Genomic DNA, 17842 nt, shown 5'->3' on the forward strand with positions numbered 1-17842 from the left:
ACAAGATCCTGAGACGAATATTCGGAGCCAAGAGGAACGGGAATGGTTAATGGCAGAAACTTCATAACGAGGAACTACATAATTTATACGGATTACCAAACATTGTTAGGATAAACAAGTCTACGAGGCTTAGGTGGGCAGGTAATGTAGCTAGGATGGAAAAAAGTAGAAACGCCTTCAAAGTCGTGACTGGAAGACATATCGGAAAACGACCATTAGGGAGACCAAGACACAGATGGGAGAACAATATTAAGACGGATCTCGCAGAAATAGGAATACAAAGTAGAAACTTAATCCACTTCACTAAAGATAGAAGTCAGTGAAGAGCTTTTGTGAACGCGGCATTGAACCTCCTGGTTCCATAGGCCATAGAGTTAGTTAGCTTACGAAGCATGTGTAGATGTCTAGGCTGATACAACAAATAGATGAAATACGCATTTACTGAAAAGATGGGTTCTACTGACATTGGGTAGTCTATATACTCTTCGTGTGCTAGGGCCTAGGGAGATGAGGAGGTAATATTTCGCATCAGATTACGTCATTCAGAGAGAGACACCATGATTTTCATTAAAAACGGAAAAGCTAAGATAAACCAATTTCATCTTACTTTCCTTTGTTGCAGTCGGGCACAAATAATCACACTTATCTGCAAAAAGTACTTTTCAGAAAGGATTATTGGGAGAGCCTCCAATTCCAACCGTTGGAGCAGATGCTGCCCCATTTCCCCGGAATTTGTGCCCGTACCTATAGCTCAGACAACTTTCCAGCATTAGGAGAGGGGCATATCTTCCTCTGGCATTTATTGCTATTTGTGCCCAAGTAGCGGAAGTGGAATTAAGACATATTGATGAGACTACTAAACGCACTACAGCACGAAGTTCAGTTTGAAATACTACAGAATACGATTCTTTTTTTTAAAATGAAAAAAACCAAGAGAAATCAATTTCATCTCACTTTCCTTTGTAGCAATAAGAATCATCACTTTTATCCCAAAAAGCACTTTTCACGTCAGATTATTGGGGGGACAGTCCCCCATGTTCAAGATTGGGGTGTCATGTGCCCCTCGTTCCCCTAGGATTTGCGACAGTGCCTCCACAACCTTGAAATCATCAGTTAATGTAAGAAAATAAGTTAAATAGTCGGTGCTCCATTTGTTCTAAGTTGATTAATAGCACAAGGCAGCGTGATTAATAGCAATGAAGTGCAAGGGACAAACATGGTAAAACATGGTAAACGTAAACCATTGTGATATTAACGAAGACATTGACAGCGTTTTACAAATAATAAATATGTTACAGGAGGACATGAGGACACTAAAATCAGAAAATGAAGTATTCAAACAAAAAGTGAAGTCAGTAGAATCATTTGTTGAAACTCAAAACATCTCCAACCAGTGGACAAAAATAAGTTACAGTAGGCTCAGACCCAAATGTTCTAATGTGGATCAGGTAAAACAATTATATGCGAAAACAGATACAGTGTGTTTGAAAACATCGGAAGTGAAGGAGACGTGAATTCAAAAGTAAAACCGGTAAGAAACTCACAAAAGAAGAATAGTGCAAGGATGTAAAAGGGAAAAACTATTACGCAACCAAACGTTCCGAAAGTTACAAACAATGAAACTAATGCAAGAAGAAAGACTAAGAAAGACGCACAAGTGTACACACATATATGGTGATAGTCACGCTCGTGGACTGTCGAGAAAGTGAATAGTAATTCTAAACACAAGTTGGTAGTGCAAGGAAATATCAAGCCTGGAGTTAAAAGCGTTGTTGTGTTGTCTGGTATTAATCCCAACATTGTAAATAAGGAAGATAATTGTGTAGTAATATTAAGTGGAACAAATGATGTGACCAAGAATGAAGGTAGTGAGGCGGTTGAGGTAGTGAGAATTGCAAATCAACCCTCTATGTTGAATAACTGTAAAACAATTGTGGTAAATATCCCTTATCGCCATGATCTTACTGAAGACTCGTGTGTGTGAAGACTGAAGCATTAACTTAAAATTAAAAACAATGTGCAATCACTTTAAGAATGTTGTAATTGTGCATATCAGTAAGTTAGGTAGAGAAGTGTACACGCAGCACGGTATGCATCTCAATCAAAAGGGTAAGGATAAATTAAGTACTAAGATTTGCGAAATAGTTGATAAAGACGTAGGCAGTAACTTTGAAAGTAAGACAGAAATAGCGATGCTATGGGTAGCATAGGAAAAGTAAATTCTCGTTATAAATATGTCTTTTCATGGAAAGTATTGAATTTTACCTGTAAATCTTACAACATGTAGTGCACGAAAACTACACCTGCACCAGACTGTCTTATTTTGACTTTTTGCGGGCACCAGTGGCTCAGTGGTGGAGCGTTCACCTCTGGTGCATGGGTTTCCGGGTTCAAACCCTACTCCTGCCAAGTGAACTTGTGGTAGACAAACAACATGTGCGTGCGTTTCCTCGGGGCTCTTCCGTTTCCTCCCACTTTCTTCATTCCACCATTTCATTCATCTCTCATTTTCGCCGTCTCCTTTAGCCTAGCCAGCATAAACGTGGGAGGTGAAAGTCATAGATTTTTTTAATTTTGATTTTATATAATTTCTAAGAAAAAAAAGTCGCACCAAAATACTTCTCAAAGAGAATAAAGCAAATGTCTTCAAACAGAATGACACGAATTCCTAATTCGCCTGCCACTTCCTCATTAAAACCTAGTGATGTTTTGGCGGTTTAAGTCAAAGCCGTATCCATATGGATCATCACTTAGTTCGCGTCTCATAGATACAATTGTAGGATATCTCTGCAGTAGGTGAATATCAGAATGGATTCTTGGAAGTATTTGGCATCCACCTTCAGGTTTTCTTTGACCTTGCGTATCATCAACGCACCCTCATATCCGAATCCCGTAACAACCATAAATCCACGAGGGAAACTCCCTGCACTCACGAACAAAGTTGCTGCGCCGTTTGCCGTCAATGTCATGGTCAAGGATGTTATAAAATTGAGGATCTGCCCATACAACAAAATCATGAAGCCATACGTTACAGTTTCGCCACACCTACTCTGCCCGCTCCGTGCCACAAAGATAACAATGTTTCGAGTCAACAATCATGGCGGAAACGAGAGTGAAGAGTTGACTTTGATAACGATTTACGAGTAATCTAAAATACTACTAGAACTGTACTTTGTTCAAATATGCTTCAATTTATTCGGCTTAGCTTCAATAAACTTATTACAAGTACCTATTTAACTGGAAACTTAAGACTATTTCAATTCGAACAAAGACTAAAACATAAAAATAAAAATAATAAATAAAACTTCGTTTAAACTCAAGCATATGTAATAATAAAATAATTTGCTGTATATAAATTGTTTGCTGTATATTAAATATGTTCTTTTAATAACGTAACAAGGTTTATGTATTATGACATATTCTTTAAATGTTAGAGTTTCTGCTGCCGAGTTATAGCTTTGTGATCTCCGTATGAAATTTACCGCCGGGATTGCCGCCGTCGACGGTGTTTTTTTTTTTTTCTGGTTTCTCAAAGTTATTTGCTGATTTGATTGAATTCTTATTACAAATTTGTTTCTGTTTTAGATACGTTACTCAGATTGACTCCTAGGGAAAAATAAAATGTATTTGTTTTAAAACTTTTATCATTTTTGCCCACCTGATCGATTTTACCTGTAGTTTATTTAAGTATATGTGCATTTTATTTGTTCCACTAACAAAGTTTTCTTTTAAGGTGTAATATTTTGTATTCATCCGAATACAAAATTCTCAATTGCCAATACAATAGTGTCGCAAAACCCTGATGTGTATCGAAGTTCTATTTCAAAGTAATAAAATGCTATTTTCACTAAATATAATATTCTATTTTAATACATCTCTTTGTCTGGTGAGGGACTTAAGAATTTATTGTTTAACTTGCAGCTTCAAAGTAATGTTTCGAAGATTTTGCAAGAAACTCCGATTCCTACCATTGGATACATGGCAGGATTTCTTTTCTTTTCTGATTCTCCTTTGGTGTGGCGACCGTACTGTTGTAATAAAGATTAAGTAAAAGTTAACTGTTTCAACTGTTAATTGAATTCTTCATCAGTGCCTATATAGTTTTGATTGCTCTTACAGGTTTTCTTATAAATTTTTAAATGTTGATTTGTATCAAAGTAACTTATCAGTGTATTCGGTTCTCCGTGTTCTTCGCGTATCACTGTCATAGTAAAGCTGCTTTGTAAACATTTTTGTACTATCCACTAAAATTAGCTACTTTCAATAGCCAATATTTTTATTAGAGCATAACACTGGGAATTTAGAAGCGAATGACTGCTTTCACTTTAAGAATGAAATTAAAAATCTAGTTTAACGTCTCACAATTACGCATTGAGGCTAATGTACACAGTGATGATGATAAATGAATGAAATGAAGAAAGGGGGAAGGAAAGAGAAGAATTCCGAGAAAACCCTATGCGCACGATGTTTGTTCACCACAAAGCTCACTTGGTCTGGGATCGAAAAGGGGCCCCACGACCAGAGTTGAAGGCTCAACCACTGATATACCTTTTGCTCTTTCATTTTAAGAATGAGTTCCCCATCTAATACAATTATATTTTTCGGAATCAGTATACACAGGTCCACTAAACTCAAAACAATCCGTGAGCTCCTTCGTGGCTAAACTGTTAGCGTACGCGCCTTTGGCGTGGGAGACCTGGGTTAAATTCCTGGTGGGAGCTCATGTGGTTCGGATTCCACGTTAATCAACAGGTACAGTCTCATATAGCCTCGCTACGGCTAGGGACGTTAAACTGAAAATTAACTCACAAAGAGTTACTTTCACTAATTGAATATGTTATATTAACCAAAATACTCGGTTACTGTAGTTGATGCACCCTGTTTCATTAACCGAGCAGTCGGTTATTCCAACATACTAACTATGTTACCGGCTGCAGGATGTGATTGATAGTGGTAACTACGTGATCGGTTACCGTACCCCTGTGAGTTATTACACTGTAACCTAGAAATGTTAACCTGTAACGCAAGGTTGCTGTCACCTTCTCTCGTTAACCTTGTTGACTTGGCTGCTTGGACACACGTTTCTGTTGTCCTTGAATCTCTCCGCCACCACATACCTTTTATTACAGTATTTTTATTTATTATTTTTACTTCATTAATTTTTTAAATACCATTTTCCATTCGGAGTGTGACCCGTGTATTTTAAAAAATTTAGAAAATCATTGACGTTTAAAATTCTTTTTCAAATAGTTGATGAGAAAACGACAACCTGAAAAGACCGTATTCTAACGGATTGCTGCGGTTTTTTTTTTCGAAGAAAGCGTTTGCAACTAGCAAATTTTGAATGCATAGAATAGTGTTGTTCCTAGTAGTCGTGATAGTGAAAAATATGCTTTAAGGGGAAAACTGTACTGACTGTTGTTTGTTTTTCACATTACGCCCGCAGATGTGTTAATTGAATTATTTTTAACGATCATTATTAGCTGCTCAGTTGTTACTTTTAATTCGCTTTCAAGCATTTGTAATTCATTCCCAGATACTTTCCCTCTATATAGCACTTAAATCGTACTGAGAATTGTGCAAATGTATTGCGTATGTACCGAGTACAACATTACTGGTGGAAATCCGCCATGATTTTCATTGCATTGCTACGCACCTTTTCTGCTGTCTGCCGACTGCTCGGAAACGCTACTTTCCACCGGTGGCACCGGTGCATTTTATGCGCCTTTCCCGATGTTTGCTGACTGCTCAAAAGGACCTCTTTTCGATGTCAGATTCTCAATTCTCCCACAGGCGGCATCCGACCTCTTGCCGCAGTCGAAAAGTGGCCCTTTGCCGACTGGATATCAACCCTTCAGGAAAGCAAAATTTTCACCATCTTTTACAGTAGCTTTGCATAAGTCTGCCTCCATTCTATGATTTCTCATTAAGGGCACAATTGCTAATTCTGAAAGTATATAATACTTGCATGTCCCATTCAATTTCTTTTTTGGCTGAGAGTGCTGCAAAAAAGCAAAAAGAAACAAGTTTTATACTGGGACACACACAAAAAAATGCAAGTATTATACTTCAAGAACTTGCAAGGATGCTCCTTGTCGAGAAATCATAGCATGGAGGAAGACTTAGGCAAGACTAATGTAAAAGATGATGAAAATTTTGCCTTCCTGAAGCGTTGATTTCCAGTCGGCAAAAGGTCACTTTTCGACGGCGGCAAGAGGTCGGATGCCGCCTGTGGGAGAATCGGGAAGCCGACGTCGAAAAGAGGTCCTCTCCAGCAGTCGCCAAACAGCCGGAAAGGTGCATAAAATGCGCCGGCGCCGCCCTCGAATAGTTGCCTTGCCGAGCAGTCGGCAAACAGCCGGAAATGAGCATTAAATGTGCCGGCGCCACCGCCGGAAAGTTGCCTTGCAGAGCAGTCGGCAAACAGCCGGAAATGAGCATTAAATGCGCCGGCGCCGCCGTCAGAAAGTTGCCTTGCCGGGCAGTCGGCAACAGCCGTAAAGACGCAGTAAATGCGCCGGCGCCGCTGTCGAAAAGAGGCCGTCATAAGGAGTCGTCAGAGGGTCGGAAAGAGGCCTTTCCGACTGTTTTGCCGACTCTGACGGTCGGCAACAGTCGGCCAAGGGCATTTTTTGCGATTTTCGACCGCTTGCCGCCTCGGCAAAAGGTCGGCAATTTTGAACAAGTAGATCGTCGTGCCGCCACGGGTGGGTGCCGGCTGCCACTGTCAACGGCCGTATGAAATTTACTGTAATATAAAGAACGATCAGATACATTGCCCTTTTCATTGTACGTTAGAAATTTTAACTTCCTAAATGAAACTTGATATTTTTTAACAAGAAGCATGAATGGGTCAAAATAACCCAGGCTTTGTACTTTACCTAACATTGTAGGCTTGGTACTCTAAGGGTTAATCGACTCTAATCTCTACCACCAATCATTCAACTCGCAACCGAGCAGTTCATCCCTCAAACCGCATATGTATCACCTCATCATCCTAAAATCCCTTCGCGCTAATTTCGTCTAGTTAAACACTCTCCTCAAATCTATACAGAATATGTTTGCCCTGGCAACCGCGAAGCTCTTCAGCATCGCAGAGCCATCCACCGAACAGTGTGTAATTATCTTAGAGTATACAAATTATAACAGTGGATTAAAACCTGAAACACAATTTCTGCCATATCACACCCTTCGCAATATTAGATGCGTTTCAACACATTAGCTTGTAAAATTACCCAAACCTGTTATCCTCTCTTGCACCACGATCACACATTGCACGGAGACCAAGAAAAAGCTAAAACCTTTGCTTCCTAATTATAGGAGATTTTCACACCCCTATCATTCACTTAGCATTTTATTTATCTTCCTGTAGACCATTTCAACTTCAATTCAGCACAGATTTATCTTCAACCCAACATGGCGCACAACATATCTACTCACAAAGCACTCTCTGCCTCCATTTCTACCACACAAGTCACTAATGTCATCTATCATAAACGTTATAATGCCCCTAGAATCAATAACATCTATCGACATGTAAGACAATCCACCAATACTGCTCAATTTTCTTGGTCATATTTATTCCACGGAACAATTATGTACCAGCTCATTAGAAATCATCCAAATTTCTCTTGTTCCTTAAAATCAAGAACACCGTCTGATACAGCTCAACCGAATCTTCACCAAAATCCTAGGAAAAAATATCGTCAAATGACTTTATGCTCATCTTTCTCATTACCATCTTTACTACACCATCAAGCAGGCTCCCGCCCACAAATTAGCATCAACGATCAGCTTCTGCGTCTCCTCAACTGCATCCGTAAGCAGTATAATACCACCAAGCCATCCTGTCTGGTACTCTTTGATTTAGAGAAGGCATTTAATGAGGTGTAAATTTGTTCACACGTTGCCTATCAACTGATGAAGAGTAATATACCAAAGATATTTGGATATTTTCCAATATGCGAGGGGAAAGTTGAAGTGTTTTTCATTTATTTCAAATTCTCAAAAGTTGCGTTAGGAACTAACTAACAGGCTAAACGCCCTTGTTTAGTGAAAAAGGCATGCTTTCTCCTCTAAATCGTAATAAAATTCATTAGGAAGTATATTCTGATAATCCTGAGTACGGTTGCGGAAGAAATATGTGTATGTGTATATTTGTGTATTGAAGTTGTATCTTCCTTGGCGGAATGGATAAAAAGACAATTTATTGGGAGTGTACATGTTTATTGACCCAGCCCCAGTCACAAAGAATAGACTTAGAGAAAGTGAAAAATGTAGCCCGGAAAACTCTAACAGACTTGTTCCAAGGGGCCTCGGTGGTTCAGTGGTATAGCGTTCACCTCCGGTGCTTGGAGTCCTGATTCGATTACAGCTCCCTCCGTTGGACTTTGCGGTGGACAAACACCGTGCTCATGGGTTTTCTCGGTGTTCTCCCGTTTCCTCCCACTTTTTTTCATTTCACCATTCCATTCCTTTGTCATCATCTACGCCTCCTTTAGCTTAACCGGCATAAGCGTGGGACGTAAAACTTACAAATTGCTTTTCATTTTCATTTCCCAGACTTGTTCCAGTATCATAAGTAAAAGTTTGCTTTTCCAAGAAAGTAGGAGAGGAAATATTGCTCGTTGAAAATGTTGTTGTAAAACGAAGAATGTTTTGTTATCTATGAAACTATCGGGAAAGATTCAAAGTCCAGAGGAAAAAGGACTAAACTTGTTAGGGAGTGAAAGATCCTTCGCATAGAATTCTTGTCCATACGATTGACCCTGCATGAGTGTTATTGCTTATTGAAGTTTTGTTAAGGTTTTCACGAGAAGGCTGTTTATTGGTGAGAAAAGAAAGATTTTCAATTTCAGTTCGAAGCTGTTCTGTTTGATGGTTTTCCAGGTCTAGACTCATATACACTTATGGGGAAAACACTTTTTTGTAAACTGTAATATGTCGCAGAACAGAGAATAATTTTTGTATGTTATGAAGAAGTTATTGTAACGTTTAAAAAAGTCCCTGCGTACCTGAAACATTGTCCGTAAAATGGATGGTTTTGTTCCGTAGAACTTATTTTTGCCGAGTCAAAACACCTGTCCGTATTATAGTGGTGTCCGTTAAGGGAGGTTTCACTGAAGTTCGACATAAAAGAAAATTTTACCAAGTTATACCAAAGAACAATAAATTTTAGTTAAACTATATTTGTTTTTAGAAATCCTTACAGGGGCCACGGTGGCTCAGTAGTAGACCGTTCGTCGTTGATGCATGGTCTTGTTGGTTCGATCCCAGCTCGCGCCAAGTGGACTTTGTGGTGGACAAATCATCTGCGGGCTCTCCCGTTTCCTCCCACTTACTTTATTCCACTATTTCTTGAGTTCGAGATATGTAATATTTTAAATCTGTGAACAATGCTATAGTGTATTAATATAGGTTGGAAACTAGTGTATTAATATAGGTTGCTGAAGTTTTAGTGCCTACAATTCTCCGAAGAATTTGACATTTATGAAATTTGATAGAACAACTTCGTGTAGGCTTTGCTTCGGAAGTAATTTGAAAAGACGTGACTTGCTATTCAATGCATACTGAAAACATTCTTTTTTAAATTAGCTAGTAGTTTGTTTTCTGTATTACTACTCCCTGAATACAGCGTAGGTGTAAAGTCAGTTGTCATTTGTAAAAATGAATATTTCTAAAAGTAAACAACCTATCAGTTTTGTTTCCAAGGAATACATTATTAGAGTATACCACTTGATTATTAAGTTCCACTTCAACGTATGCACCCGCATTTTCCACAAAGTTCTAAAACGTTAATAGTGTTACACGCCAGCAAGAACTGATACTGGTTTCCAGGACAATCTAAATTAAAAATAGGTATTGACTTTACAACCATTCTCTATATTGACAACAAAAAGAGTTGAATTATTCCTTGTATTCCTGTAGATTTCGTAATATTTTTATAGATACGTTGCTTTCACCAATTGATGATTTACAATTGCTTGAGAATTAACATGTAATCTCTCTTTTATTTAAAAAAAAACAACCGAAACGTCAGTACAAATATCAATTTTGGGGATACTCCAATTGCAACTGACTCCGTGAAAATATATTCTAAAATCAATGTAATTTGTTTAAGGGCATCAGTTGTATGTTCTAAATTTCCATTACCATTGAGTGCTTAGTGTGCATTTCGTTACAGATCTAAGAAATCAAAGACTTGGAGGTCACAGCTTAGAAGCCATCACAACAAACATTATATAAAAGAAAAAAATAACAAATGGAGTAGCTGAGCAATTAATTTGTTACGGCGAAAGGAGAGAGAGTTTTCGCTCATTAATCATTAACACAATAATAGGTAATAAACTCTCCCTATTGTTCTTTAATCTCATTTCCACAGAGGAAAATTGTAGAACTTGGCATTTGAAGAGGAATACTCTATGTTTAAATGTTTGTCAAAAATATCTTTCAGTTGCCCATTTTTCCCTTTAAATATATACCATTCTGCCATGAATACTTGCCCAAACCATCTTCCTGTAAACTTTATTTCCCAAAAGCATGTACTACAACCGCTGTTATAGCATTTAAAAGACGTTGGAAGTCCTCATTTTGGCAAAACGTGCAATTTTCCCATCTTCAAGTGACAGGTTAAATATAAGCATCCGTGGAAGAGAGACCTAAATATGTATGTTGGCGAAAACTTCAATGCTATTGCCAGTTTGTCATGTTCTTTCATCCCACAATTATTCAGGACTTACAGCCATGTTTCCGAAATATCGTTTATGTTATACCTGTTGTGTATTTGAACATTGAAAAGCTCAAATTAGAACTGTTTCGAAGATCCCTCTGTCACTGGATGCCTAAAGGATTTACCTGGTAATCATTGAGCTGTGCAGTTGATAACATGAAATGAAAACATATATAAAGTAAACCAACTTTCTTTACTAGCAGTAAAACAATCAAATGGGCGTGAATGGTACATTCTTACAGTTAATGTTAAATCTTTTGCCATCGTTACAACTGTAAGCTAACTGCGATTGTCACCAGCAGACAGAAGTACATTGATTTGCTCTTTCCGTTAAAAAAAAAGTTACTTCTAAATGTTAATCTTAGAGAAAAAATGTTTTGTTTGTGTTCAAACTGTAGTACTTTTATGGCATTGGACAGATGATTTTCAGGTTGTGGAACATTCGCCCAGGCCTAAAGTACATTTCAGCCTTTTTGTGAACTGTTCTGCAACGTTGGTATATTTCTTGAGCATTTCATGACTTGATTCCTACATTCGCGATTTCTTGTATTCTCTGCTATGCAACGTTATGAAAATTATTCATTTGTATAAGGCAAATTAGTATGTAAGGTCTGCTTCATGGGAAAGAAATCGAAGAATTTAGCAGTCATTAATGCCTTAGTAAACCATCTCGGCATTCACCTGGTGCGACTCAGGAAAAAGGTTTTGAGATCCGAGCCTTCGGAATGGGACGCTAGTTCATAATTAACTAAAATGCTGCCACATGTTTTCAAATTATTTTTATTTTTTTAAAAATATTTTCAATGATTTTTTCCTATTCTATGCAGGTAATTGAGATTATAATTTGCCTCAGTAGTAACACTCTCATTTTCGATTTACCTAGTAAGATTGAGAGAGTGAACGAGTTTAGTTACAGCACAGTGTTAACTAAATGTATTATGTAAGTGTAAAATTTACAAGAAAATTTACTTTTTTAAAATAAAATTGTGACTGCTTGAACAATTTACAACTTCCGTAAATAAGATACACTCTGAGTTGTGTCATTTTCAGCTGTAGATGTTGTATTCCTTGCCCTTTTCATTTTCTTCAGGGTGTTACGTTTGTAAGACAATATTGTTTTCACAAGCTGATGCAGCTCCCACGCAAACATTTTAAATGTTTTTGTAATTTTTAGATGTAATGATTGATCCTTAATCATACTCTACTGTTTTATTTTATTAAATATTGCCGATTTCTATTTTTAGAAACTGTGCCCCAACACAAGAGAAATGCAACTAACGAGATTATTGAGAATTGGCTTCAACATGCCGAACAACAAAATCAGTTAAGATTTCAGCTGCAGTTCCACAGAAATTTAACTGACAAATCACAGCGTCGAAATTCGAGTTTGATTCGAAATTAGAGTTAGTAATAAAAAGTAACATTATAAAGGAGCAAATATTCTGGTTATTCACCTTTGTGATATTTCTTGAAAGTGATAAAGAGTGGCATAGAACTTATTTTCAGCAAAGTACGTAAATATTGTCTTTTTAATGTAACTAGTGGTCAGTGACATAATTTTCTAGAACAAGTGTTTGCAAGTTAGAAGGCAAATTTCTTATATTTGAGAAGATTGTTCTTAGGGTGATCTTATACCTCTTCGCATAGGTTTCTAACTCTCCATTTGATAACATGTAACTTTTGATATGCTAACTTCTAGCAAAGCATTGCAGGTAATGGCTTGAAATCTTTAATTGAAATACACAAGACCCATATAAATCCAGCCACGTTCTCCAATTTTCGTTACAAGCGTTAGATTAATTGCAATATAATCTTCAGTAAAATTGGCCACAGAAAATAAAAATTATGCTGCAGAGGGGCGAGGGTTTGTTAGGGGAGAAGGTTGACCATCTGTTTGCTTGTTAGCTGTTTTTAAAAGGAATCTATTACTAGAAACATCATGTTGTAATTATCATTTCTCAGTGGTTAGAATGGTCTGGACTAGAAGAGCCCTAAACTACTTCTTTCTTCCTTTCACAGTTTGTTTGTTTCTTCCACCCCCTACAGTCACAAGAAAAAGACTTGTTTCCGTAAGCATTTTGAATTAGTGGCGAAAATAAAAAAAAAGTAAGATCAGAATGACACCACGGACGAATTAAAGGGAGGGGCGGTCACTCCCTCCGAGAACATTTGAATACTTTGAATAATCGGAGTAAGAAACTAGAAATTGCGTAATCTAATAAGAAAAGTTTGTTGAAGTATACAGATCAAGATGCATTTCAAGTGTTACAGTATTGTACTCTCCTCCCCTCCCAATTCCCTTCTGAAGAAGTTCTCTGCTCCATATTAGCCTTTACACTTACATTTTCGCTATCCAGTATTGATTTTGACCATATCATCTGCACAGCAAGGCGAGTAAGGTTTACGAGTCTTTCCTGCCCCCCTTTTTAAAAATTGCTAATTATAATAAAATTTATCGAAAACAATTCATCTCAATGCTATCGAAAACATTCATTATTGCAATCTTAAAATACACTTGCCGCCTGTCGCCTATGCTAGCGATCTAATATCTACGAATAAATTAAAAGTTAGTTTGAAGCCTTGTGTATTTTTTTTATCCGAATTCATATTTGTTTCTATTATTGCATCGACAAACGCCTCTGCACTAGAGGTCTACACGAGCTCGGACCAAGCCCGAGGGCTTAAGCACGACCCGGCCCGCAGACAGCGCTCGGGCCTACAAAGCATCTATCACTTCGGGCCCGGATCGGGCTCGGTTTCTGAATTTTTAAATATACAAACATGTTTCCCGGGCTTTTTCCAGCCTAACTTTGTAAATATACTGTAAAACGATACAAATTGCACCGTTCTTTCTGGAGAACTTTTAAAACACAACTGCAAAATTTAACTTCGAATTGCTGTAAATAAAAATACAATTTTGAATTAATTATTTTAATTGATTCGGGCTAATTTGATTATCGCTGAGCTCAGTCCGAGCTCAGGCCTAAATGCTAAGACATATTTCGGACTCGGGTCTCACATTGTAAATCCACGGGCCGGGCCGGGCCCGGGCTAATAATTCCGGCCCGTGAAGACCTCTACTCTGCACCCGCACATATTCCTTCCTACTCCAGAAAATCTCCTCCCTTCCGCATCGTCAATAATGGTAAATTTGTTCCCCGTATATTTGCTTATTATTGTAAGAGATGTTCAAACGAGAACTCTAAAATTTGTTCGTTCTCTGGGGTAATGTGAGTAATGCAAATTAAGAAAGATATGCGTAACATACAAACGTCAGTAAAACTTGATATTTATTTGAATAGACCTTTTACGTAATGTTTCTTTTGGAAATGATAAACTTATGCAAATATATCGAGGCATCTTAAATTTAATGTTGAATAGTGGCGTGTGAGCCGTAGCTTAACACTACAGTACTCGCATGAAATTGTTGAAACATTAGTGCTCGCGCGGATTACGATTGTAGTCCATTTGATAAATATATATATATATATCTTAGTGGTTATTCAATTGGAAATTTTTAAATTATTATTGTGGTTTTCACAAGCAATAAAGAACACATTTCAATGCAAACATTTTGTTTTTTAATGTACAAAAAGAATTAGAAGCCAAAACTTTACAATGCGTATGCAATTTACTATATTTTTGTAAATGTTCGTTTATTTTCTTAATATTTGATTAAGAATTGAAATAAAAGGACATTTGCATTTAAAATGTCAAAAACTGCTATATAAAATAAAAAAAAAGTTGTTAAATTGTTTGCAAGTATAACTTTTACACTTGGAAACAGGGTCAAAAGTATGCAACATTTTGGGTGTTTCAGTCATAAGAGTCAGTGCAAAGAGTGTACTTGTGGTCAGAGCAGATCCACTTACTGCACCGGAAACATCTTTTTCGAGTACTCTTGTTTCTTCATCTTCCACAAAGAAGTTTGATAAGTTCCATAGCCACAGATTTCAGGAAGTATCTACGGTTGATCATAGCATCATTGTTATTTACTTTGAAAACAATGAGAACGTTTACTCCAGCAACATTTAACACGCGGAAAAAGAGAGTGGGTGGCCATCTTTGCGAATTCCTGGTTGTATCACACTAGCGACACAATTTGTCCAATATGTCAACTCCAAATTTAGTGTTGTTCTATGAAGTAATAACTATGCAGTGTAGGTATGGTGTTATGACGTTGTGTTCGCGTATTTCTTGGGTGCACTGGATCAATATATCATCTGGTAATTTTGTCCTTTCCAATGTAAAATTTGCCATGAAACCCGTCTTCCTGGATAACACCGTTCCTTTCTTCATCTTCTATTTCTTCCAAATCGTCACTACCACTTTCTTCAGAGTCACTACTCGACAACATCTTCCTCTATTTCATCCTAGTCTTCTACACTCAAAACACTTTCGTCGTCACTTTCAGTTTGTTAGCTACTGTCGTATCTGTTCGTGCTCTGGCATTTTAAACATATATATTACATATTCGAGCGAATAATATGAAATAATACATTCAAAACAAGAAAAGTTAAAACGTTAGACAGAAAACAAACTATCACGTCAGTACTCGCATGGATTACAATAGTAGTCCATGCGAAAAAAAATAATGCGTATAACATCAGTGCGTTGTCTTTAGGTGCTATCACTCGACTAATGGTGTTGTAGAAATAGGGGTGGAAGGTAGACGACCGCTCAAGGTCACAAGTGTCGCCAACCCTCAGATAGTAGAAAACTTAAACCCACTGGACTATAATAGTAATCCGCGCGAGCAGTGTAGTGTTAAAGACTACTACTGCCAATATTAAATTAGACCAATTTGTAAAAGTAAGATAACCATAGTTGGAAACAGTGTGTATATTTTTATAGGAGGAAACCCAGAATGACATTCTCGGTAATACTACTCCTACTACTACTACTACTGATAATAATAATAATAATAATAATAATAATAATAATAATAATAATAATAATAATAATTATTATTATTATTATTATTATTATTATAATAAATAATCTTCCTCACTTCAATCATAGATTGGTGGGCAAGAAGGAAATTCTAAAACTTTTCTCTCCCTTGGGAGAGCTGTTTTATAATTTGATAAGGTCTCTTCTTAGTAACTGCATCTTGATATTCTATCCTTGGTCGGGCCGCGGTGGCTGAGTGGTAGAGCGTTCATCACTAACGCATGGCGTTCTTGGTTCTATCTTAGCTCTCGCACCAAGTGAACTTTGTGGAGGACGAGCACAATATGTGGGGGTTTTCTCGGGGTTCTCCCGTCTCCTTCCACTTTCTGTATTCCACTATTTCCTTCATTTCTCAACACCACCAGCTCCTCTAACCTACCAGGCATAACTGTGGGACGTAGATTTTTCTCTCCTTGGTCTTTCACTTCCTGTTTTTTCTTCTTCCTTTCCCTCTATCAACACGGTGATCCAATCGGAGTGTCGAATAAATTAAAGCATGCTGATTCTTCTTTTTCCTATTATCTTCATGATCTGTCGTCCTTCACTAGTTTCCTTTAGTACGTCTTCATTCTTTTCCCTTATCATCATTATTATTAATCTTTCTACGGGTACATCTCGCTGTTGTGGCAAGATTTGCCCATTCTAAGATTTTAAACGTTCGTTCTTGATTATAAAAATACATTATACATTATAAAAGTCTATACAAAGAAATGTATAGTTCTACATCTTATAACTAGTATACACACATTCTACCATTATAAAAATAGTATACATCTTACAAAAAGAAATTATCAACGAAATACCTCACTACAATCAAACAACATTTGTACTGTGTATATATTTATATAAATTATATAGACTGTCATGTCTTTTAATCACATGGCTACCCAGCTTGCCTCACGACGATGGGCAGAGGCCAATAATTTGAGTATTCTAGCAGGGAATCGAATCTAGAACCAGGCGATCAGGAGTCGAACGCTCTAACCACTAGACTATGGAACCCCTTTGAATGACTATAAGCTTAAAATTTATATGATTCTACAAAAAACAATTATCAACGAAATGTCTCATTACATTTCTAACACTAATGGCATTTATACTGTTGATATGTTTATATTAATTACTTTATGAAAACGAGTAGAATGACTATATATCTGAAACTAAAATGATCCAAAAAAAAAAGCATTTTTTTTCAACGAAATACCTTACTATTGTCAAACAACATTTATACTTACGTACACATTTATATTAAGTACATTATAGAAAGAATAGAATGATTATATGCCTGAAGTTAACTCATCGAAAAAGCAATTATCAATAAAATATCTTAATATTGTACACTGATTACATGTACTGTATAATTTGTATATTACCAATACACTAATTTCTGAAAATTGATTAAAAGTATTGTATGTATGAATTATTAAATTGACCCCACAAAACCATTTTTTGCCAAGTCTAATACCATCTTTCAAAGACGTCACTTTTAGTTTTGTTACAAAGTAGAGCACTTATAGCATCTTATACGAGAAGAATATAGAAGTTTTATCATGATAAAGTACATTTAACACAAATACGTTATTTAGATACAATATTTTTGTTCGTTCCAATTTTTTAATACAAACTACTGCAGCTGTTGTCTTTTTACATTTACTGTCTTCGAGTTTATTTTTGTTTCTCGATTCTAACACTGAGGGTCACGGAGAGGAAGTGATCGTTCCAACCAAGAATCAACAATTTCAGGGAGTATCACTGTTATTTCTATAGAGACAACCGACAAAAGGCGAAACTGCCCAAAACAAGTTTTTGAAAAAGAAATAAAGACAGAAAATTAGAAGGAAAGTAACAGAGACAACATTGGTTTTTAGCCAGGAGCGCTCATAAATCACTACCACGTGTCGCGAAGAGTAGTAGGGGCTACAGTTTCAGGAGGCTCTCAATTCCTGGAAAAAGATCTATCCATATACTGTATACAACATACTTTTTATTCTCTGTTGCCAAACTTACTGAAGAATGTATTGCAATTAATCCAACGCATGTAACGTAAATTGGAGACCGTGGTTGGATTTATATGGGTCTTGTGTATTTCTATTAAAAATTGCAAGTCATTACCTGCAATACTTGGTTAAAAATTACCATATTAAATTTTACATGTTATCA

The 17842-nt window shown here is 36.8% G+C and overlaps 1 protein-coding gene across 2 annotated transcripts in view; it reads left to right on the forward strand.

Annotated features, from left to right (window-relative positions):
• Nucleotides 1-17842, forward strand: part of LOC145690881 (uncharacterized) — a 93051-nt gene that overhangs the window by 29471 nt on the left and 45738 nt on the right. Inside the window, exon 2 of one of the 2 annotated variants that reach the window (XM_081766285.1) lies at nt 11974-14172. The exons of the other annotated variant lie outside the window; for it this stretch is intronic. Within the exon in view, the coding sequence (XP_081622411.1) occupies nt 11974-12007 (34 nt within the window). The 3' untranslated portion in view covers nt 12008-14172. Of the gene's footprint in view, nt 1-11973; nt 14173-17842 lie in introns of those variants that run through there. 2 annotated transcript variants of the gene reach the window in all.

Source organism: Thermobia domestica, chromosome 7 (assembly GCF_964235325.1).
Source record: "Thermobia domestica chromosome 7, izTheDome1.hap1.1, whole genome shotgun sequence".
Lineage (NCBI taxonomy): Eukaryota > Metazoa > Arthropoda > Insecta > Zygentoma > Lepismatidae > Thermobia > Thermobia domestica.